The sequence below is a fragment of the Phoenix dactylifera genome, chromosome 1 (genome assembly GCF_051530095.1).
Source record: "Phoenix dactylifera cultivar Ajwa chromosome 1, Ajwa_hap1_PhDact_Kaust_v1.1, whole genome shotgun sequence".
Taxonomy (NCBI): Eukaryota; Viridiplantae; Streptophyta; class Magnoliopsida; order Arecales; family Arecaceae; genus Phoenix; species Phoenix dactylifera.
Genome location: NC_143190.1, coordinates 30,896,654 through 30,920,947, shown reverse-complemented (window position 1 = coordinate 30,920,947; position 24,294 = coordinate 30,896,654). Strand labels below are relative to the sequence as shown.

The window sequence follows — 24,294 nt, the reverse complement described above, 5'->3', positions numbered from 1 at the left end:
GGAGGGTAGTCGGCTAGTTCAAAAGAAACAGGGGAGAGCTCTGTTTCTTTTGGAGAAGAAAGAAAGAAAAAGAAAGAAATATTAGTTTATGTTGTTATTCCACCATGGGAGAGAAAGGGAGAGGTTTTTTTTTTGATTTTTGTTATTTCTTTCCTTTATTTTATTTGCAGAAGAAAGGCAGCATCAAGCTACCAATCTTCATTTCTACCTTTGTAATCAATTTAGTTTTATAAATCTATCATTTCTTTTTCATGCAATCCTTGTTCTAGGTTCAAATTAATTTCTATTTCTTTATGCAATCTTTTAATTGATGCAATATATTTAATTGTCTTTCATAAAATTTATGTTCCAGGCTTCGATCTTCTTAGTTTCATCCATTTTAATTTATGCCAAAACTCTTCTTTGATTAATTAAATAAATGCTTTTCGAATCTAAGTACCTTTCTTTCTGTTAATTTCAATTAGAAAATATTCAACATCCCCGACGTAATGTTTTTCTTTTATCATTCAAAAATCGATTTCAAATCTGAGTGAACGTTTCTATTTTTAGGCAACTCCAATCGCCTTCCTGTGGATCGACCTCTTACGACCACTATTCTTCGAGTAGAACAGGTAAGAGTAAATTAAATTTAAACTTTGTTTGTCGGTTCTAACAACGATCTGTTTAGCGTATTTTTAGGTAAACAGGAATCGGACAACAAAGAACAAAAGAAAGAAAAGAAGGGAAGAAGAAGGAGGAGGAGGGAAAAGCCACTTAGCGGTAGATCCTTGACTGCGGTGTTGCCGGCCTTGGGGTCGACCTCTCCCGAGAACTCCATCGCCCTCCCTTGATTGCGGGAGAAGATGGGGAAGGGAAAGCTCTGAGAAGGAGATGAAAAGAAGAGAAGAAGAATAAGGGAGAAGAGAAGAGGAGGAGAAGAAAAAGAAAGAACAGAGAAGGAGAAGAAGTTTCAGGAAGGAAAAAAAAAAAAGAAGAGAAGAAAAGAAAAAGAAGAAGAGAAGGAAAAGAAACAGGGGAGAAAAGAAAAAGAAAGAAAAAGAAAGAAAAAGAAAAAGAAAAGACCCTAATAGATCTGGCCTAACGAGTCGGATCTGGGTTCGGATCCGAAACCAGTTAAGCCCAATAAAACGAAGTGGGTTTAGCCAAATTTGACTAAACCCGAACCCAATTAGATTGGGCTAAGTCTGGGTGAGCCCAAACTGTAAATTGGGTCAAATCCGAACCAAATTAAGCCGAAATTGATTTGAGTCCGAACCCAATTAAGCTGGGTTAGTTCCAGCAGACCCAATTGAATATGAATCAGGCCCAATTCAAGTCCAATTCAACTAATTTGAGACCAAATTGGCCTCGGGCTGATCCTGACTCGAGCCTAATCCTTTAATTAAAAGCCCAATTGACATAAGTGAACCCAATTTGGTTCTAAATCGAGCCCAAAGGCTCCAAATTAGGTAAATTGGACTTGATATCCAAGCAAGTAAATTCATGTTATGATAAATTAGAAAATTATGAAATAAATAGGGATTAATGTGACCCTTATGTGATTAATTTAGGTGATCAAGGATTTGTCACCCGAACGTAAGAAATTGGAAAGCAAATTGTGGTAAGTAACCCTGGCACCATCTTATTGATTTCCAATTTACTGTTTAATTGTAAGTATGAAATTATGAAATTGTATTTGATATGATATATTTTCTCAAAATTAGGATCAAGTATATGATTGCATATGATTCATGAATTTGATTAAAGAGCATCCTTCATGAATATTTAATATTGTATGAGTTATGAAATTATGATTATGTTAGACTGCATGAAAAGTGATATTTGAGGCATGTTTATGCATTTTAAATTATATGATGCCATTTATAGGTGTGAGGCCCAATAGTTCCACATCGGAAAGACTCGTTCCAGAGCCTGAGCATATGAGGCGGGTGTCTCCTAATCCTGCAGATGCGTTTTTGGTGGAAAACAAAACCGGGAAGGGGTGAAGGACGCTTGCGTGAAGCTCCGAAACCGGACAATATCTGGCATGGGAGCCTTGTGTTGCCCCCTCATGTGGCCTCCATGTGGGCACTGAGTGCCTCACGTGCCTCGCGCAGGCGGGGGCGTGACATTTTGATATCAGAGCCGAGGACGGCTCTTGTCCGATGGTGGGAAGGGTGTGAGGCCCAATAGTTCCACATCGGAAAGACTCGTTCCAAAGCCTGGGCATATGAGGCGGGTGTCTCTTAATCCTGCAGACGCGTTTTGGGTGGAAAACAAAACCGGAAAGAGGTGAAGGACGCTTGCGTGAAGCTCCGGAATCGGACAATATTTGGCAGGGGAGCCCCATGTTCCCCCCTCATGTGGCCCTCACGTGGGCACTGGGTGCCTCATGTGCCCTATGCAAGTAGGGGCGTGACATCAATAGTGCGGAAATTTGAGTCTAGTGGCTGGAATTTTTCATCAGTTAGCCTTCTTCTGTAAATATCCGAATATCATGCATATGCTAGATTGTAATTCAGTCAGCATTTGTATTGATAAGTAGATCTTCTTTTTGCAGATATTGCATGGAAATTCTTGTATCTCTTCCATTTACCTGCCCAGATGAGCCTATTTACTTGATTTATGATAGCAATTGAGTAATACAAGTTAGTGCTGGATCTCTTGATGCCAATATGAAAACCTGGAGTTCCTTCTCACAGCAGTGGGATTCTTTAAAGCTCCATAGCAAAAAACAAAATGTGGATGCTAAATCTGGAGTGTATCATTTATCTGAGCATAGCATGACAGTGAATCCTGAAAGCATGTCTAATAATACATATATTTTGAAAGAGGACCTACAAAAGTTTCAGGTGATAACATTTTCTATTTCTTTTCAGTCAGAAATAGTTGCAATGGTTTTGGCGGATACTAAGCATGCAAATTAATTGTTTCTGTTTTCTTCTGTAAATTTTCTGTGATCGGCTTCAGAAGGATGAGAATCAACTGCACATTTCACTATTGTCTCTGTTTCTGTCAATGGGCTATTTATGTTGAAACTTGCGTTCCTATGTTTCTTTCATATTTTTTCTGTATACAATTTAATGAGGTTTTGGATTTTTCATAGAAGTCGTGGATTTTCCATTTGGCCATAATAGCAGTGCTATTGTAATGTTATCATAGTTTCATTTACAAATTATTTTTAGTGGTTTTTGACATTTTGTTTACTTTTCAGGCTGATTGCCCTGATGCATTAGCTCTGCAACTCCTTCTAAAGCTTAAAAGACATTTAAAAATTGTGTATGGTTTAAATGATGCCTAGTGCCACGTCTGTTCTTTTCTTAACTTACTAGTCGTTTCGTGCCTGTTCTTTGCTGCAGGGCATGTACATTTTGTCTAATGAAATCATAAGGATGATCATATGTATCTGCCATGTGTTCCATGGCTTTAAGCACCGAAGGGCCAGAAGCTAGTGGGCATGATAGAGCTCTGTTCTCTCCTTCATTTCCCATTGTTCCTTCACTTCTGTCCAGAGCTCTGTATCACGCCCCGAACCTAGCACCCAAGTCCAGTACGCGACCGCCGTATGAGCCTTAGAGCAGTGCCTTAAAGATCATGCAGGCCTAAGATGAACAAAAAAAAATCTAATAAATCCATAATTAATTAATTAATTCAAATAAATAATCCAACATATCTATACTCGCGCTCCGCGCCTAACCCATCCATGTCTATGCATCCTGCAACTCTAAAAAGAGAAAGAAGAAGGAAGGTGAGCTTTACAGTCCAGTAAGAATCCCTACACATCCATACCAATATAATAATAATATGAATTTAAAAATTATAAAAAACGATGTACATTTCATGAAATCATAAACTGGCTATCATAATGCTCGAACAATGAGTATGCGCGTCAAATATCAACAGAAATCCAACTACTCAAGTGTGAAATGTTATGCGATATCTCAAATATCTTCATTAATATTTTCAATACTTCTAAATTCGTGGATGATGGATGATGCGGCGGTGCCCGAGCACTCTGCTACTCTCTGCGGTGCAAACGCGTATCACAGATGATCCGGATTGGAGTCAATGCATGGAGTCAATGCCTTTGCTCTCATCTCATATTGGAGTCCTCCACTGACTCCCGGACCTGGTCCCTGATAGCGTTGTGAGAGCAATCAGATCTAGCTATCTCTTCCTTTTCTCCCAGTCCCAACTAGTCTAGGAAGAAGATGGCGATGATATTGGATGCCTTCGTCACCAGATTTGCTGAACTACTAGCTGACTTGGCGAGCAAAGAGATTGACATGCTCTTGGGTGTGCCCGGCGAGATCAAAAATCTCGAGAATAAGCTCCGCATGATCAGCAAAGTCCTTGCCCATGCCGAGAGGAGGAGGATCAGTGAGGGGGCCATTGATGACTGGCTCAAGCAGCTCAAGGATGTTATGTACGATGCCGATGACATCCTCGACCTTTGTCGCATCGAAACCGACAAGTGTGGTGAAGGGTCTTCCTCCACTTCTTCGGTATGCTTCCCCATTCCCCTTCTCTCTTGCTTCCCCATTCCCCTTCTCTCTTTTTTCCGGAAGCCTCTAGTTGCTCATGAGATTGGCACAAAAATTAGAAAAATCAATCTGAAGCTTGAGGAAATTTGGAAGGAGAGTTCTAAATTCAATCTCGAACGCAATTCCCTTGACAAGCAGCAAGGGACATCTCAAATTAGTCGCAAGACATCTCCTGTAGTTGAGATTGATACTGTAGGATCTCGAATCGAAGAGGACACTCACAGCTTGGTTGATTCGCTAATTAAGGATGACGGACGGAGAAACATTCTTGTTTTTGCAATTGTGGGTGCGGGGGGAATTGGCAAGACCACACTTGCTAGAAGGATATATCATGACCAGAGGATTCAGGAGGAGTTCTCAATGAAGAAGTGGGTGTGTGTATCGCAAGAGTTCGATGAGATAAATTTGGTGAGAGATATCTACAATGGAGACAAGAATGATCTTGCCCAGGATCAGAGTAAGTCCTCGCTTGAGCCCAAAGTCGAGAGCAGTCTTAGGGGTAAGAAGTTGTTTCTTGTTCTTGATGATGTTTGGAAAGCAAAGGCTTGGTGTGACTTGTTATGTAACATGTTAAAAAGTTGTGCTGCTGGCAGTAGGATCCTTGTTACTACAAGAAATGAACAGATCGCGATGCAGATGTTGGCAGTGAACATCCATCACGTCGATAAATTGTCTTTAGAGGATAGTTGGTCATTGCTCTGCAAGAAGGTGGTCTTGACAGGAGATGAGGACGAGATCCAGCATCTCAAAGACATAGGGATGGAGATTGTTAAGAAATGTGATGGCCTTCCTCTAGCCATTAAGGTGATTGCAGGGGTGCTATGCACGAAGGGGAAGACTTGGACAGCTTGGAATAGAGTTCTTGAAAGCACTGCATGGTCCACATCCGGGCTTCCCAAGGAGGTTGAGGGAGGATTATATTTGAGTTACGAAGACCTACCAAGCTATCTGAAGCAATGTTTTATGTACTGCTCATTGTTTCCTGAAGACGATATAATCCCTAAGGGTACTATTTGCACTTTGGATTGCTGAGGGATTTGTGAAAGCTGAGGGGAGTTCGGCTGTGGAAGAGACAGCAGAAGAGTACTACAGAGAGCTGATCATGCGGAATCTTTTGCAGCCATATTTCGACGATCAAAGGGAATTCCAGATGCATGACCTCCTGCACTGTCTTGCTCGGTATCTGGCGCGAGATGAGAGCTCGGTTGTCAAGAAGGTGCACGAAGTAGGCAGCAGTAACGGGCCGATGAAGCTGCGTCATGTATATGTGAGAGACCGTGAAACAACGGAAATCTTTGATGTCTTAGCAAAACAGGACTCACTGAGGACTCTAATATGGAGAGGGACCCGCTTCTCCGAGACTCAGATGGATGTTGTTTTTAATAATTTTTTTTCGTTTAAGAGTGCTAGATCTGTCTTTCTCAGAAATTCAAAGTGTAATAACTCAGGACCTCACCCAAAATGGCTAGCCGGAAGGTATTGTTTGGGTTCCTTGATCCTGTATAAGTACCCAGGATCTACCCAGCGAATAACCGATGTGGGACTAAACACACGCCTGCACGGATCCTCACATACTCCCCCCGTTCAAGCCCTGACGTCCTCGTCAGGCTAAGGGTTCAAATCCATTCAAATCTAATCATAAACACCACGATTGGTCCGTGGTCAACCCCAATGGATCTGTGCTACAGTGTCTCCTAGTCCACATAAGTTATGGGCCGGATCCGCTCTGATACCATTTGTAACAACCCAGGACCTCACCCAAAATGGCTAGCCGAAAGGTTTTGTTTGGGTTCCTTGATCCTGTATAAGTACCCAGGATCTACCCAGCGAATAACCGATGTGGGACTAAACACACGCCTGCACGGGTCCTCACATAGTGACAGAGTGGTATCAGAGCTTAAGGTTGAGGTATCTTAGGGTTTATGTTCAGGTGAGTATCAGTGGAGAATTATGATAGAAAAACTATCAGAGATTTGGTTTATAATCACTTGAGATTGTAACAAGAATGATATTATAATCTAAGGTTTAAGACCACTAGGGACTGTGGCATTAGTGGCATTAAAGTTTGAGGTTTAAGATTATTGAAAAATGTGACCAGTTGGAATCTGAGCATATGTTTAAGATCACTAGGGATCGTGACAGAAATATATCATAGCTTAAGGTTATGATCACTTTGGACATGACAATTAAATTCAGTGCTTAAGCTGTAAGATCACTGGGCATTGTGATAAAATGTATGCATCGGTTTGGTTTTCGATGCATACGGAAGGAAAGTATAAATTGTCTTTGATCATGATAAAAGAGGTTTGACCTAAGATAAGTGTAGGTCAATAATGGCATATCGAGTATACCATGTTCAGATATTATTTAAATGATTTGAAAGTTCAAATTTGATGTGGGTTTTGATGTGATCATACTTTTGGTTTTGCTGCTAATTATTAGAGTGGGATTTGTACGTTGATTTAGTATTGGAGTAAGCTAAGGAGATTTCATAATATTGAAAGGAACGTTCTTCGAAGTTGAAAATGTATGTGGATTATATCTGGTGTTGGCATGTTGGATATTGCAAATAGTTCTATTTCCTATGGATGTATTTGATTATTTTGAGGCCATAGAGTATGCATATTGATAGGAGAATTCTAATTATTTGAATTCTCATGTTTGGATTGAGCTACTGGATTTTACTTATAATTGTAGAAGACTATTTGATGTGTTAATTTAAAACTCAAGCCTAGGTTTAAGATTTGAGCAGGGATCTTTTGTCATTGTTGATGAAGCCACTAATAAATGTCATATTGAGTAGAGACTTCGGTCATGAGATGCTTACATGAATTATCATATATAGCATTGTTGATGGATGTTAAGAATCTTGGTGAAGAAAGATCTGGAGGTTGATAGAGTTAATTCCTACTCATAGTGATATTGGCTCAACAGTTCTAACCTATTGAATTTGAAGTAAATTCTGTTGGAAGAAAAAGTAATGTAGATTTTCTGATTAAATTGCTAAAGGAATACAAGAATTATCCCTTTAAATTAAACCTAGATATTTTTGGATTCTAAAAAGGTTGTGGAGATCATTAGTGACCTTAAACTTGACTAAAGGATTGGGGGTTAGTTATGGTATGTACACTCTATATAAATTGAGGACAAAAAGATCTAGAGGTTTTGCTCTAGTTCTACTTGAAAATTTAAAATTTGGATTTTCTTAGTCACGATGCAAAGTGATACTTTGGTCAGAAATCATTTTGTGACTTTAGAGAATTTGATGAGTTAGATCAGAGTGCGCAGCGGAAGTGTAGTGGTTTGAGTTATTTTGAAACCGATTAGAAAAAAAATAATAATAATGATAATACCTTGATCTGAAGGGTATTATTATGGAACACTTGAGTTAGTTTCTAGTAGAGGGGAATGTTGTTGATTCTTTGTCTACTGAAAGTAGTTGTGGGCTCTCCTATTTTTGATAATTTTAAGAACAATTTTGGGGCATCTCAAATTTAGCGTTGATGGATTGATAGCTTTGTGATTAAGCTTGGGTCTGGAATGATTTAACATAGTTCTTCGACTCCTAGCTCTGACATTGTTAATATACCTATTTGAACAGGTTTGCAGTTTTCCTAGGATAAAGGTTGATCATTTAATCACAGGCAAAGTTAAAAAAAGAAAAATAATTATAGAATATTAAGAGCATTTGATACTAAAGATTTCTCCTATTTCTGTTAAGCCAATTATGATCTTTATGTAGAATCAAGAGAAATTAATTTCTTTGGGATATAATTATGGCATTTTAATCCAAGGTTGGGAGTTTGGAATTCTTCTGAAGGAGATCAAAAAAAAAAAAAAAACTTACTACGTGTGGTAAATAGAAAGGATCAAGTTTCGAGATGCTATAATTTTTGTATGTCAAAATCTTATGAGTAGGTACTCCGAGAGAGAGACTATTTGAAATATCGGGAGTGATATAATGGATGCATATTTTTAAAGTTTGAGGCTTCAAGTAAGTTAATTTCGAGGACGAAATTTTTTTAAAGGGGGAGAGTATGTAATACCTCAAAAAAAAAAAAGAGGGGTGGACAGGCCGGCCCGAAAAGACCGGGCCCATCCACCATTTACGATCGTGCCTAGGGCACGATCGTGGGAGGAGAAACACCACAAAAAAAAAGGGAGGGGGAGAGCGGCGGCGGCGGCGGCGTCCGGGGAGAGGTTGGTCGCCGGAGGGGTTGATGCCGGAGAGGAGACAAGCGTCGAGATCCGGCTGGCCGCGGAGGAAGACCACTTCCCTTCGCCGAAGATTCTGACGGGTGAAGAAGCGTGGATCCGAGGGGAGTTGCTCACAGTTCCTCCTCCGATTTCTCGCCGGAAGGATCGCTGGAACGCCCCGCCGGACCGAGGTAATCCTTCCTCTATGTTTTATTTCCTGGATTTTGGGTGGCATGGGTGAAGAGTTGGCCGGTGAATCGTCGGAGAAGAGCCCGAAACAGGGTACCCCTGTTTCGGCCTCTTCTTTCCAATTTTTGGCTGCCGCCGGCCGCCGGGATTGGCCGAGAACCATGGCATTGTGGTCGATCGGGACTGTGAGAGAATTATTTTGGGATTTCTAGGGTTTATTGGAGAAGGGGAGAGATGGATCCGGGGTCTTCTTCCTCGAGACTCCATCTCCTCTTTCCTTCCCCTTTCCCTCACGTCGGCGGCAGCGACGGCAGCAAGCCACCGGCGGCGACGGCGGCGACGATCGTGGCCACGTGGGTTGCTGTCGGGTGGGGGCCGAGCCACTGCTACAATGGATTTCGGCTGATGATGGAGAAAGGGGGGACCCCTTTTGCGGGTTCATGGAGGAAGAAGAGGAGACCTCTTCTTCCCCTTTCTCTTGGCCGGCCACCATCACCGGCGACTGCAAAAGTGGCGGCCGGCGATGGTTCGACCAGTGGTGTTGTCGGGTTGGGGAAGGAGAGGGCACGACCACCATGGTTGTTGCCCTCGGATCAAAAAGGATCCGAGGGAGGGAGATATATTTCCAACCATGAAGAGGGACGGATCATCCCTTTCTTTTGGTCTCTTCACCGGGACCGGCCACCGTCGCCGGCATGGCGGCGGCCATGGCTGGCGACGACATAGGCCGGTGGTACAAGGGTGGGAGTCGGGCCACCCCGACTGCCCTAGATTTGGAGGGATTGAAATGTTTGGGGACCTGGTGATGGACCCCATAGTAGATATGAATTATGGTTTAGAATATTTAAATATTAAATAATTTAGTTGTGATTTATAATTGATGTTGTAGAGGAAGAGTCGGCGGTGCCAGGAGATTTTGATCAGGGGACTCAGCACCCCAGCGCGTAGGTTGTGATTCGGATCCGTGTTTGAGTCAGTCTACAATCTCTGTAAGAATTCCTACATCTGAGCACTTTTATTTATGCATATATTGGATTTATCGTTGGATATATTTTATCAGTATGTTGCTATTTGTTTTTGAGCTTGTATGGCACTATGAGGTGTGCATTTTGTTTATTATGAAAGTATTGGAATAATTAAATTGGGAAGAAATAACATATTTTGAGAAATTATGAAAATATGTGACGTGATTGAAATGTGATTAAACATGTAAAACTAGACATGTAAAATGGGTTGGACTAACCTTGTCATGAGATAGCCTCTACGAGCTTATGCGTAGGATAGCTGCCACGAGCTTACGCGTGGGATAGCCGTTACGAGCTTATGCGTAGGATAGCCTCCACGGGCTTACGCGTGGGATAGCTGCCACGAGTTTATGCGTGGGATTTGTGCAGTCTTGGACTGGGTCATGAACTTGGTTAGTCCAACGCCAGAAGTAAAAAAAAAAAAGTCTGAAGACTTGGGAATCAGGGTATTACGTGAATGAATCACGAAATGTGAAAAAAAGGATTTATGTATACAAAATGGTTTGTGTATATATTTGTTATTTGTTGAGCCTTTTGAAATGATGAAATGACATATATTTGATGCATTGATTATTTTATGATTTTTACTGTGTGTGGCTGTTGGGATTCTTACTGGGCTGGAAAAACTCATACTACTCTTACTTTCTTTTTCAGAGGCACAGGATTTGTAGAGTCCATCGGTTGGGACGAGAAATGAGAACAACATAGAGTCTGACTGCTAGATAGATAGAAATTAATTTATCTTTTGCTTATGAACATTTGATTATGTAATCATTCAGTACATTTTAGTTGGATTTGATTGAATTACATTAATCTTTGATTTTGGCATATATGTGAATATTGTATCTTTTAGGCCTTGCATGATCTTTAGGGTACTGTTCTAGGGCTCATGCGGCCGGTCGTATGCCGGACCCGGGAGTTGGGTTCGGGGCGTGAAACAAAGGTTGCCAGATTCTCCCAGATAAGCGTAATACCGGAAAGTATAGAAAATCTCAGAAATTTACGGTACTTGAATATCTATGGCTGTGGGTCACTTTCTCGCCTTCCCAACAGTATCGTGAATTTACACAATCTTGCGGGGTTGGATCTTGATTATTCGGGGGTGGTTGGGATGCCAGCTGGGTTAGGAAGGCTTCAAAATCTTCAACTACTGCGTGGATTTATGCTGCAGAGCAACCGGATAGAGGGATGTTGCACGATGGAAGAATTGAGATCTCTCTCGTGTCTCACAGAACTCTCAGTCAATAAGTTGGAGTGCATATCCAGCAGCTCCGAGGCAAAAGTAGCCGAAATTGGAAACAAATCCAAGCTCAGGTCACTCGGGCTGAGTTGCACGCGAGACCTTCAACCCACTGAGGAGGAGATGAGGAGAATCGAGGAGGTGTTTGAAGAGCTCTACCCTCCACGCTACCTGGAAGAACTGAGAATCATGTGTTACTTCGGTCGTGAGTTCCCAAAGTGGATGGCAGAGACATCTTCATCAACATCAATTCTTTTTCCAAATTTCAGGCAGTTGGAGTTAGGATATTGCATTTACTGTGAGCGGCTTCCACCTTGTGGGCTGCTCCCTCATCTAGAACATCTTGACGTCAGGGGTGCTGCATCAGTCATAGACGTTGGACCTGAGTTTTTGGTCGGCGGCAGAGCAGGAGTAGATTCTTCCAAGTATGCATTCCCCAAGCTGGAGACGCTGTTGTTCGTTGATATGTATCATTGGCAGGAATGGCATTGGGATAGAGGAACACAAGCAATGCCATGTCTAAAGGACCTGAGCCTTTTTCAATGCCCTAATTTGATGTCTCTTCCCGAGGGTCTCCTACTGCATGCAACCTCCCTGACAAAATTGACGATCGGTACTGCGGATAGCCTAACGACAATTGAGAACCTCCTTTCGCTTAAAGAATTGTATATACGGAACACTCCCAAACTGGAGAAAGTTTCAGACCTTCCTGCGCTCACAACCCTCGATGTTGTGTACTGCCCGAAATTGCAAGTGGTGGAGAATCTTCAATCCTTGAAAAGGATGAAACTGCTCGATTATAAAATGAAATCGCTCCCATCATACTTGCTGAAAGGAGTACATACAGCTCATCTGGAGAAGCTGGAGATCCGGTGCAGCAGGGAACTGATAAGAAATATTTGCCAAAGGGCCAGCCTAGAGTGGCAAATAATCCAAGGCATCCAGCAGGTGCGTGTATACTCAGAGGATGAATCGGTACATGCCTTCTATAACGAGTCCCCCTACAGTTTCTCTAATCTGTGCCTCCTCCGCACTTCCTTTCAACCATGATTTCTGTTCTTTCCAGGTATACAGCTTTGCTTAACCTATCTGCAATTTATCGCTCTTTTCTTCCTTTCCTTTCAAGATAGGATATATACATCAATCCTAGCAGCAGCTTATGAGATCTTTACATTGCAATAGCAGCCAGCTGAGCCCCTTATTTCCTTGATACATGTTTTAAAGTTTATTTTGATTGATTCTAATAATGGAAAAATTTTGTTAGAATTATTTTTCCGAGGAAAAATTTGAAAGAATTGTTAAGCAGAGCATCTAAATGATCTAGAAGAACAGGGACTCTAAGCTTCTTTTTAGCCAATGAACTTAGCAATTGGATCTTTAATTTTAAGAAAATTAACTTAGCCAATGAACTAAGCTTCTAAGCAGAGCATCTTAACTTTGCGGGTCGTAAAGAGTCATTTCTTCTTTTTTTTGGTCATGCTCATTCCATTTTCAAGCATAACTTCTAGGCTGGTTTTCTACATGAAGCCGCTCATGCGCAGCATTTACCACAATTCCTGTTGGATTTACTTGCAATATGCACCTTTGTTTCAGATATAACGAATACTTGATTTCATGCGATCCACTTATCTATGTATATATCTCTCGCCCAATGGTGCAGAACCTTAGAAGAATAATGGTCATTTATGTTGCTATCTACAAGTCCAGAGTGATGCAGAACTATCACTTATTGTGCCATTTTGATGCTTAATCCTAAAGCTTGCATATATGATCTTGTTTCTTTGCCTGTGATCAGGTTCTGGGAAATGAAAAGCAGGAATGGCATCTCGTTAAAGCTATATAGGAATTCAACTTCCTAAAGAAGAATTGTTTATGGGATTAGAAGAATGGGAACTGGGAAACTATGAATCTATGACTTTCCGGAAAGCTTAAATTGTCCTAGCTCATGTTTCTTTGAAGGATTAAATAAAAAGTTATTCATGGAATAGCATTTTGTCAGCTCTTATATTTTATGATCTGCAATGCCTTTGCTGCTCTTTTCATGTAAATGATTAATATTTCATCTTTATCTAAATATACCAATTTGTTGTAATGAAAAACAGTGGAATGCATCAAAGCTGGGGATGATCAGTACATGGTTTAGAAATTGGCTGCCGTGGATGGACTCTCCAAGCTTCAGGAGACTCTAGAGAAGTTCTCTACTTTTATGGAGCAAACGATATTTACTCTTTCCTCAAGCAGCACAAGATATTAAAAATTGTCTTCCTTATGCAATCTGTACCATTGTGGAATTACGAGAAGAAAATGCATCCATGGGCCTGTGGAGGCATTATTTTGAGCAGAGAGTTATGGAGGAATTGTGATTTTGGAAGTTTAGAGTTTTCCTTTTCTTGAAAAAAAAAAAAAATCCAAGATGTGCCCCCGACAAACTACAAAACCTGCCTGTTTGTGGTAGATTGGAAAGAGATATTCTAGGAAGTGTTCCATTATGATAAGTTGCTGCATTGCACTGAAATTTTGATGTCTAGCAGAATGCTGGTACAATAATCCATCAAGGAAGTTTCTGATACTAATTTGTGAAATTTGACTCACCGAGTCTTGTTGCAAGTTTGTAGTACTCAGATGTGCAAATGTTAGATATAGATTCTCAACAAATCCAATTTAATAGTAACAAGTTAAGTAGTAGATACTTCAGTCACAGGATGTAAATTATTGTGCTTATTGATATCTTTCCCTCGCTGGACATGTAGGGCGGCTCTTGAGATCTGATGGCCTTGTGGTATACTCTGATGGTGAGACATATGGTGTCTTGTATCTGATACATTGAGGAACCATAATGTGGATTATCTCAGGTCTTACATATTGAAACGGTAATCTGCAAAGTAAAATATATGACGACTACATCATCTATCTCTAGCATATCATATGCATCCAAAGATAGTGTTAATGCATGTAATGGCTAGTGACTATTTAATTGTTGCTGCTAGAGCTTTAGCATAGTAGGTGTAATTTTCTTTTGAACCTCTAGGAGGTTTTTCTCCTCTCTCTCCAGGTTTGTTTACTTTGGTCGCTGATGTCTTAGCACGGTTGCTGAAATAGGTTGGTTCTGTTGGACTTATTGAAAGCATTGGTGATAATCCTTCTTTTGGCAGGATCAAGAGTCTTCACTTTGCCACTCCTTTTTTGTGCCAGAAATAAGAGAATTTCTCTTGCTATTAAAGCAGCGTTTCTAGCTTTTGAAGGTGCTTCAGGTTAAGGATTAATTTCCATAAAAATTCCATCTCTCTCTTAAATTCATTAAGGTTGAAGCTTCTAAGATAGAAGCAATGCTAAACTGTAAAAGAAGGGATCGATCGGTGATAATCAAATTGTGGCCATCTTAAAAGTCTCCAATTTGGAAAGTCACAAGAAACTCATGAATACCATTTCCCCCTTAATGCTCACTTCTCATTTATCCTACCTATACCTTTTCTCTTCACTGATGTAACTGCTCACTTGTAACGACCTTCTAACATCTACTTCTATAAATACTCTTCAAGTAGCTAATAAAATTGGGGGAAGTGTCTTACTTCTTGCTTTGCCCTTCAACGACAAAAAAAAAAACTCTCGGCTTGCTTTAGTGATAGGAAGATTCCCAAAAACTTTTCGGTGTCATTATAGGAAACATTGAAGCTAAACTTGCGGCTTGGAAAGATAAATTATTATCCTTGGGGGGAAGATTGACTCTTATCAAAGAGGCTTTAACAGCCTTCCCTTCATACTTAATGTCTGATACTGTATACCAACTTGGGTGGCTAAGAGAATTGGTAGATTGAGATGGACTTTTTGCAGGCATGATGTCGTTTGATAGTTGTGGTTTCTTATGGTGGTGGCATCCAAGTTATGACAGGTGAAGAAGGAAGACATCAGACATGAGAGGAAGATGGGAACAACTCTTAGCGAAGCCCCATGACCAAAATTAGTTGAGAGAACTAATTTCTTAATTGATAACATTGCACCACACTTGCCATGCTTCTTATAGGCACAAAGTGGTGTTCGTGATGCGTGTTTTACATAGCAAAGCATTGTGCAACCCTGCCACATCATCCATCTCGAAGATGGATGGTTGTTGCGACTCTTGGGGATAGAGAAGGTCTCATTAAATACCAAACACAGCACATTGGATGGTTGTTTGCCTCCGAGATGGATGGCATGGCATCTGGGTTTGCATAGTCCTCTCTATAGTGCAAAATATGCACCCTAGAGGATTCCAACTCCATCTGAATGACCAACACTTGCATCCGAAAATATTGTACAGATCCTACAAAGAATAGTTGCAAAAGCTAAAATATAGTTGATTGTAGGGATTTACTTCTCCAAAAAGAAAAAAAAAAGATTGTAGGGTTTTGCTATGACTCTAACCATTCCATACCCACAAAAAATATAGATTGAAAAGAAAAAATACATCAAGCAAAATAATATATATATATATATATATATATATATATATATATATATATATATATATAACAAAAATACTATATGAAAACACAAAAACAAAAATATTGCACATCGTCGTCCGCCGGTATTCTTTTATAACCTCCCTATAGAAACTGTTCTTTTTTGAAACAACTCTAGCAAAACCTTGAATTGCAAGCCATAGAAAGGGGGTCTCTCCATACTCCAGCGTATACCTCTGCTAATTGACCAAAGAAGCTCTCAATTTGGAGATTGGCAGGTAAGCCATCTCCCAATCTCCAAAAGGCACCAAATTGAGAAAATAGAGTAAATTATATTATTGGGTATGTTCCACCTGAGGGCAGGACGTGCACTTGGTCCAAGATAGAGTGCCGGGTCATGAATCTATGATAGTATTAAATAGTCATGGGTGTAGAACCTGGATTTGCTTAACCAAAGTTTGCTTTGCCACCTTCCATGTTGAGCCAGTGGTGAAAAATACTATGCTTCTCCAATCCATCTTTGGCGTGCCAGACTTTGCAATATGAGGCAACTACATCTCCTTCTAAGGAGTCTTGCCCCTGTTTATTGGATAATTTGTTCACAGTTCACTTTACACGAAAAAAGCTACTTCATCTCCATTTGTCGTGCATAGGAACAAAGAAAGACCAATCTTCTCAGGGACAAGAAAGAATGGCTACTCTTTCTAAATTTCCTCATATATAAAGTATGGTAAAGCAATTGGAAAGAGAATCCCAATATCAAAAGCATTCCCGAAAACACAAGCAGCATCATGGGTGCCATCGGAGAGAAATGGTATGCAAAAACAATAACTCAAACAAATACATGATGCCAAATGTCAAGAAATTGATGACAGAGAATGGCTCTGGGGAGCACAGTGTTCCCACAACGAGATCGCGCGCAGCTTGAACATCAGAAACTAGCTCTCCAACATTCACTGGGGAGTCTGATACAAATATGTTCGCATGGCACATTCGTTCTTCAAGTCGTTTCCCTAAGATTGAAGCACTAACTCGTCAATGAGAACTTGATGTTAGAAATATATATACACTAAATTCACTAATTATGAACTAAAGTTGTATGTAGTATGAATGAAAACTGAGAAGGATGGTGTGAAACTACTATCAAGCAGCCATTGGCCGTAAGAAGAGGTATTTCAATATCATTATGTCGAATGCTCTGACTTCAAGGGAAAAAATTTTAGGCTTACCATGACCTGAGACTGAGAGGGCGAGTGTGGAACTTCGGCTCCTTAGGGACTGTGTTGGGCTTCGTTGACCTTCACCACGCAAACAGGGTGGTCTAGTGAAGTTAGAGTCAAACCTTTTTTTTTTGGAATTGGACTAGAGTTTTGCAAATCCAAGAGGTAAGCAGAGTGAGTAAAATAGATTGTATGTAAGGTTTAACAGCAAAAACTACTTACTTCTTCGGGATGAAAGGCCGATCGAAGTAAGGCATGGGCTGAGCTCTCGGTTTGAGCTTTTTTCTGAGTCTCCGTATTTCCTCCTCTTCTTCCAACTGTGAGACCAGGTTTATCGTGAGGGAGAAGAGTGCTAGCAGTTGGTAGCTAGATAGGACACAAGAATTGAAGGGTCTGATATTGTTTACTATGAACAATATAATACTCATGCATTCTGACATTATATTTTATACCTTTCGCTGCCTCTCCTTCTCCATTCGAATTTGCTCGAGAAAATTCAGATGCTCGACAACCTAGCAAATTGATTTTAGGTATAGCAGCATTAAAAAAAAGTTTTGGAAAAGAAAGCATCACAAGGCATCATTGACAAACTTTATAATTACCTGAAGATCGAACTCAGCACGCTCTACTGCACGCATATCACTGTGAAGAATGAGATCGATTGGCTCGGTGGGTTCCTTTGTGGGAGGCTTCAGTAAGCACTAGGAAAACATGATCAGAGACTAAAGATCACGTACGGTACTAAAAATTTATCAGTATATACAGAGGCTCGTGATTGAAGAAATGAAAAGAACAAGTAGATGTTACAATCGAATATAAAGAAAGCAAAGTTATTCTGATTTACTATTTGATGGTGAAAAGAACAAATTTTTTGATCAGATGCAGATGAACAAATCAAGGAATGTTTACTGGAAGTTTCAAGAAATTTCACATGAACATCTTAAGCGTCCTTCTGCATGAAAAAAATAAAGCTAAGTAAAAGAGTTCTGTGGAATTACGTATTGAATGATCACACGTCTGTCGTCTTTCTCAATAAAATAAAAAATAGAAAAAATGTCACAATTAGTCTCATTGACTGGTTTACTTCTGATATCTCTGCAGCTTCCACAGTCACATGAATGAGAAGAGAAACACAGGTTCTGATACATAAGTTGCAGTGGCTTTCCATTTTGGTTGCTCTAATTACATGGTTTACACAAAAACCATCTACTCGTGTCTAACTATGAGAATATTTTACTTATGTCAACATAGTATATCATCACATAGCATTCATAAGCACACCGACCCTGTCATGCCACAACAACATAGTATATCAACTTTTATTAGTTTAAAAAAATGATTAGATCATCTCTTTGTTAAAAAATACTTAGATCACCTTTTATTGACATATTAATTTGTGTTTAAAGACTTGAATTTGGTTTTGCTTCATGATAAACCAATGAATATTGTGGAAGAAAATATTTCTTTGGTTTCATCCTTGCCAAATGCCAAGCCTCTTTTGTGTCATCTTCTTTTGTGTCAATGGAGTCACTTGATGTGCTGCTTATTCTAAGTTTTGTAATCAAAGATAGGCCAAATTTTAGTTATTATATATATGCATATAATGGACTAAGGTTCTATAGGTTACATTTGAGAAGAAACAAATTTCTATAGGTTCTATTTTTCCTCTTAGGTTACATTCTTGCATTTGTTTCCTACATACTCAGGCTCCATTCTTCCTCTTACTTTCAACTTCCTCTTCTTGTTGGGCAACCTGTATTTTGTAAATATGACCTCTTACATTCTTGCCTTAGTTTTGCCTAACTATGACATAAAACAGAGAAAGACTTTGTGCTATAGAAGAAGGATGTTATAATTGTATTCATTCCCCTAGTGTCACTCTGCCCAGCAGAACCGCCATACACAGGTTATAAGGTCTGATGAACTAAGACGTCATCTTGCAAAAAGAGAGAAGATGTAATGATGCCTGAAGCTAAAAATGTTATCATTGTGCAAGGAGCACCATTCTTGTGACTTGACAGCGAAAAGGCCATGAATGTCATCAAATTTCAGATTTAGGCATAAAAGATTCAAAATATTTGGGTTAAGAATTTCTTTTAAGCTGGCCTATTGATGCTCGGTGTTACCTAATGATGTCATACAAAAATTGTTGGAAAACTCAACTTGCTTTCAAAAGGAAAACTGTTAATGCTCAAATAATGCTCAGCAACCAAAAGAATAAGATGATGGAGTTCACAATTTCAGAACTTCAAAAAAACTTAGTGATTGTTTATAATCTTATGGTGCAGTATTGTCTAATTAACTGGTTACAATGGAAAACTGTTAATGCTCAAATAATGCTCAGCAACCAAAAGAATAAGATGATGGAGTTCACAATTTCAGAACTTAAAAAATACTTAGTGATTGTTTATAAAATTGTGGTGCAGTATTGTCTAATTAACTGGTTACAATGGAAGCGTGAATCTTCTAGGAGGGTAGCATCTATATTAGCAATGAGAGGGTTGCAACCCACTGTAGACTACCTCAGTAGTTAAGCTTAACCACAACTAACTCACCCTCGTGCATAAAAATGCTTGACTTCCTAATATGATTGCATAAAAAATGAAATCTTACAATCCATTCCAGTGGTGCACAAGCCCAAGCCATTATAAAGCTTTTCAAACTTATATTTGATTGAATGCGAGAAATCTATTATTATAATCATATGACAAAGGAAATCATCTGATGCAAATGAGATTGTGGCTTCTGAGACAAGAAAGAAGAGGATGATAAGTAAAGCAACAATAAGGTACTCGTGAGAAGAATATACATGAAAAAACAAAACAATTTTGGGTTATAGGGTATGCAGTCAATTAGCTCAAAATATGTAAGGAGTCAACCTCTGGTTCATCTGTGGTCCATGGGAGTCCTTGAGCAATTGGTATGCGTTGTTTCTCCTCCTCCAAAAGGATTTCCTTCAGTTTCTTTAGGAAATGCTCTTCTTTGAGCCTTCCTCTTTGCTATGAAACAAAAAGGTAAAATACGGTCAAATTTATTGAACAACAGCTAAGACATTAAATAGTAAAAAAATTATAGTTGATATCAAGGTTCGCGGTACCGATGGTACCGACGTACCGGTCGGCTCCGGTATCGGTACGGTACCGTTGCCGAACCGAGCCGAACCGAGGCCGTACCGATAGGGTACATTTAGCGACCCATCGTCTTTTTTTTTTTTTTTTGGAGTTTTTTTGGATGTTTTTACTTCCAAATGATTCAAATAATGAGATGAAGAACATAAAAAATTTTCAAATTAAGATGCAATCAATTACATACGTTTAAATCACTCTCGAATATCTAAAATCGGGTCGAATGGCGATGCTTCTCGTCAATATCTGGATCATCAGCATAATATGGAGGCAGATCAACCCATCCCTCTAACCAAGCAGCATTGTAGTCTTGTATGCTCAATCCTCGAGGAACTCTCAGAGACACTTTGAACCAGTGCTGTGGCACTATCATAGTGCCACAGCGCTGGCACCTCATTGCCAGCACCGAACCGGTGCGAACCGGCTCGGTTCGCATCGGTTCGATCACGTACCGGTGCGAACCGAGCGGTTCGCACCGGTATGGGCATGTACCGGTGCGAACCGCCTCGGTTCGCACCGGTACGTGATCGAAACCATCGGTTCCGACCCATATTGGGTCGGAACCGATTTCCACACTGGAACCGGACCGGTTCCAGTCGGTACCGGTCCGGTTCGGGCTGAACCGACCGGTTCAGGTCGGTTCAGCAGACCCTCTCAACTCATATTTATCAAAATTGTAGTAAGAATTTGATGAAAAAATAACCCTATAACAAGAGAACAAGAAGCTCGTAAATGATATTAGCCAAATAAAAAATAAGGTCATCTGTCTTCAACAAAACAAAATGACATACTATACCAAACAACTATTTTGATAAAGTAGACAGCAGTAGTAATACATCATCTCTGCATCCCACTTACTGATAGAGTGGTTCTAACATGGAGCTAATAACATATTTTTGGTCAGCCAAAATGTTGCATTTATAAGAATGCTTTGCAAGAAATACAATATAGGCATATGAGATGAATGTATGACAAGTATACCAAGGTGGGTTATGATAACATTGGAGCAATTAAGTGCAAGGTGGTAAATTGTGCGAATGTATCTAAATGCCATGGCATAGACCTGCCGCTGCCTCCCTCCCCCCACCCCCTACAATACACAAATACACACAATGGTTCACTCCAAACTGCCCTGCACCCTTGGTCTGAGTGTTGATAAATTCTTGAAGCAGGTAATGTATCTAGAAACCAATCTCTTTCTTTGATGTAACCAATGAGATATAATAAATCATCTTTCATTCATTTCAATCATTTACCAAGAAATTTAATTCGAGAGAGTATCAGAAGAAATCGCCCAAGAGAAGACTACTTCATAAAGAATACCATTCAGAAAATGCCTCAAAGTAAAAGCTTCTGTTCAGTTCTGTTTGCCTAAATCGCTTCCTTCAATTTCTTTTCTCCTTGATATATCCTTTTCTCAAGCTCTAACTATAGCATAACAAACTGTGGACCGTTGGCTACTTTTATAGCTTATCTTGTTAATCTAAGTGCTAGATGACTCCTAGAGACCGCCGAATCTTCATATCTACTGCAGAGCTTCCTTGTGTCATGAAAAGATCTATGTCATCGTCTACGAGGAGTTGTGCCATACCAAACCAACATGGTTTCAATCAATTACCAACACTAATTATTTACACTGCACATGTACATTGTTAGAATGATATCAGCACAATTTAAACCTCGGTAAGAATTTCCATCAGCCACATGGAAATCCTTTCCAAATTCCTTCCAGCATTCTCCCTGATGGACTCTGAATGAAGCTTGCTTAGTTTAATGCTGCAAGGTGATTGCATTGTACCTGGTCATGTCTAATTATATCATGCCTATCTTTTGGAATTTCTGCCTGATATGCACAGTTTATGCACATTTATAGCCAAGTTCCGAATTAAAATCAATAGGTCCTCCTTTGTGATAAATCAACCGCTTGATTTCACTATTATATATATATATATATATATATATATATATATATATATATATATATATATATATATATATATATATATATATATATATATATATATATATATATAATCAGTTGTAGACCTGAGAAATATAGCACGTTCACAGTTTCATGTAAAATTAACTTGCAGTGTAATTTGTAAATGCCATTAGCTATCTAAAATTGCAGTTCGTTGACGGTGGAGGCTCTGCACCTCTGTCAATTACAACCCTATTGGGCTATATCCTCTTAAACAGAAAAATAGAGATCAATGATGCATTTATCAATACCTCAGTCCTCAACTTGAATGGCTGCTGGCTTGTCACTTTCAGCTTCTTATTCCAGCTCCTTCCTGAAGAGCCAGTGCTCTACAATGCAGAAATAAGTTGCGGTGTCAAAAATAATAGAGCCCAAGCGAGCGAATTTCATCAAAAGAAAACTAAAGCAAGCTTCACTAATCACTATCAGCCAAGATATTAAAGAGGAAAAAGAATGAACACATAAGCGAAAAAGAATCAGTCATACATTTCGTCCACTCCTTCGTCCACCATCTGATGTACTGCTCCCCCAGCTCAATCTAGACAAAGAAAGAGACAGCAACTTTCTTGAACACAACAATAACTAACAAAAATGTCAGAGAGATGGAGATATTTCAATGTATTAGAAGATTGTTGAGTGTATTACTAACCTACTATCATCGTTGCTGCTGTCCACTGAAGAGTAATCGCCGGAATCTCTTTCGAAGCACTTTCCAGTGATGAAATTGGATGACGAGGACCCAGGGGAAGAGGAAACCTCAGTTTCCTTGGCCTTTGGAGGTTGCTGCAAACCTGGCAAGGCCCAATTCATCACCTTCTTCTTGTTCTCTACTTTTTCTCTGCCTTGTGCATCCTTTGAGAGGGAGAGAAGCCTCTCAAACGCCTTCACCAGATACATCACCCGCCCAGCCCCCGGCTCTGGCATGCTGCTCGTGGCTTCTTGAAGAATCTTACTCCTCATCTTCCTCATCTTTGAACTCCCTCTCGAATCCTGACCACCTGAAACTTCCACCACCGAACGCCCGCTTCCCTCCAATGGTTCCTTGCTCTCAGTGACCCAATTCTTCTTCTCTATGCATTCTTTTGATCCATCAGCTTCAACTGGGGATGCCTCTACGACCACACAAGCTCCGATCATCTGATCTTTTGTGATGAACATTTCTTCAGGCGCACAGGGAGACTCACAGAGTACTCGACAACCCTTCTTGGACTCCAAATCCTTTCCCCTCTTAATGGAGTTCTTCTTGGCATTGACAGGTTTCCTATCTTGGGCCGGGGAAGCGGATGACAGGGTCCGGCCGGGGGTTTTGGGGGTCGGCTTCTTCTTCGAATTCACCAGCTTCATTGCGGGCGACTTCATGACTCTCCGAGGAGTGGAAACAAGAAGATTGGGATCACAATTCTCCGAAAACATCCAAGCTTCTGAGGTTGGGGTCATTGTCACGGGCTTCCGAGAAGGAGTGGGATCAGAATTCTCAGGGAACTTCCAATCTTCCGAGGTCTGAGGTCGCCGGCCATGAGGTTTCTTCACCGGAGTCGTCATTCTAGCGTCTCCAAACCCAAAATTTGATCTCAGAGACGTTAGAGATGGAAGAAACGAATCTAGGAAGAAGGATTTTTAGACTAATTATGATCTAAAATGGGTCTAAATATTTTGTAATTTATAAGAAGGAAGAGCGGATGCTAGGGTTTGAAGGGGGAGAAATTCGAACGTTGGGCTTGGTGGCTCCTCGTAACGGCTAGTTTTCTCGAGGGGACGCCTGTATTTCAAAATAATCTTAGCCGTTGGATGAAGCCAGGGATATCTGAGAACGGTTCGAACGACCTTGTGATTTCTGGTAGATCGCGTGCGATTTTATTGCGGTGGTGATTATCTGGAAGGGATTAACTTCAGATACGGATCTCGCATAATTGCAATTTCTGTGAGGCTGTGCCAACTTGAGGGGCCAAAAGGGTCTCGGAAATGAGCCGTTTGTCGTTCTGGGGATTTCATGAATGCGAGTGAGAAACAGAAGGAAACTTGGATTTTATTAAATAGGAAAGATCAAATTGGATGCATTTGATGGGATCCTGGATTGATCCATTTGACTGGCCAAAGTAACTAGTTTTCCTTAGCCCATGAATGCTGCACAACCTGTCTCAAATTCCATGTCAGGGCTTCGAAAGATCGAAGCAATTTACGCAGAAATTAATCATGATACATGGAGCGTGTTGGATTTGCCTCATCCCTCTTTATCTCTATCCAACAAATCATTGTGATTGTATCAAACCGCAATCCTAATTTTTAACTCCCTTCTCTCAAGATATGTCTAAGAAACAAATCTAAAGGCTCTTTTTGTTTGGGGCAATTACTGTG

General features: G+C 40.2%; 1 protein-coding gene and 1 pseudogene across 5 annotated transcripts; one reads left to right on the top strand and one right to left on the bottom strand.

Annotated features, from left to right (window-relative positions):
* Positions 1–3,974: 3,974 nt before the first annotated feature.
* LOC103695653 (putative disease resistance protein RGA3) lies at positions 3,975–13,172 on the top strand (annotated as a pseudogene). Its single transcript, XR_016404994.1, has 4 exons — positions 3,975–6,126; positions 8,125–8,167; positions 10,819–12,240; positions 12,970–13,172. The product of XR_016404994.1 is annotated as a putative disease resistance protein RGA3 (transcript).
* Positions 13,173–16,147: 2,975 nt separating this feature from the next.
* LOC103695654 (microtubule-destabilizing protein 60-like) lies at positions 16,148–23,579 on the bottom strand. 4 transcript variants are annotated; one of them, XM_008777028.6, is made up of 9 exons: positions 22,589–23,578; positions 22,426–22,477; positions 22,191–22,268; positions 19,713–19,832; positions 17,436–17,534; positions 17,286–17,345; positions 17,056–17,150; positions 16,843–16,911; positions 16,148–16,626 (listed from the first exon to the last, which is right to left on the bottom strand). In XM_008777028.6, exons 1-9 carry the CDS (start codon positions 23,479–23,481, stop codon positions 16,614–16,616), a joined length of 1,479 nt encoding a protein of 492 aa, XP_008775250.3. In that variant the 5' UTR covers positions 23,482–23,578; the 3' UTR covers positions 16,148–16,613. The 4 variants fall into 4 exon arrangements, with proteins under 4 accessions (XP_008775250.3, XP_038977054.2, XP_089786636.1 ...); XM_039121126.3 differs by having other exon boundaries at positions 16,224–16,626; positions 16,843–16,934; positions 22,589–23,579; XM_089930510.1 differs by having other exon boundaries at positions 16,494–16,626; positions 17,056–17,199; positions 22,589–23,579.
* Positions 23,580–24,294: the final 715 nt, after the last annotated feature.

Excerpts from the sequence above, each read along its gene's own strand:
- LOC103695654 (XM_039121126.3), bottom strand. The coding sequence starts at position 23,481 with ATGACGACTCCGGTGAAGAAACCTCATGGCCGGCGACCTCAGACCTCG. Across the intron at positions 17,346-17,435 it reads GTGCTGAGTTCGATCTTCAG|GTTGTCGAGCATCTGAATTT; the intron begins GTAATTATAAAG and ends TCAATTTGCTAG. Across the intron at positions 16,627-16,842 it reads CCTCTCAGTCTCAGGTCATG|GGAAACGACTTGAAGAACGA; the intron begins GTAAGCCTAAAA and ends CTTCAATCTTAG.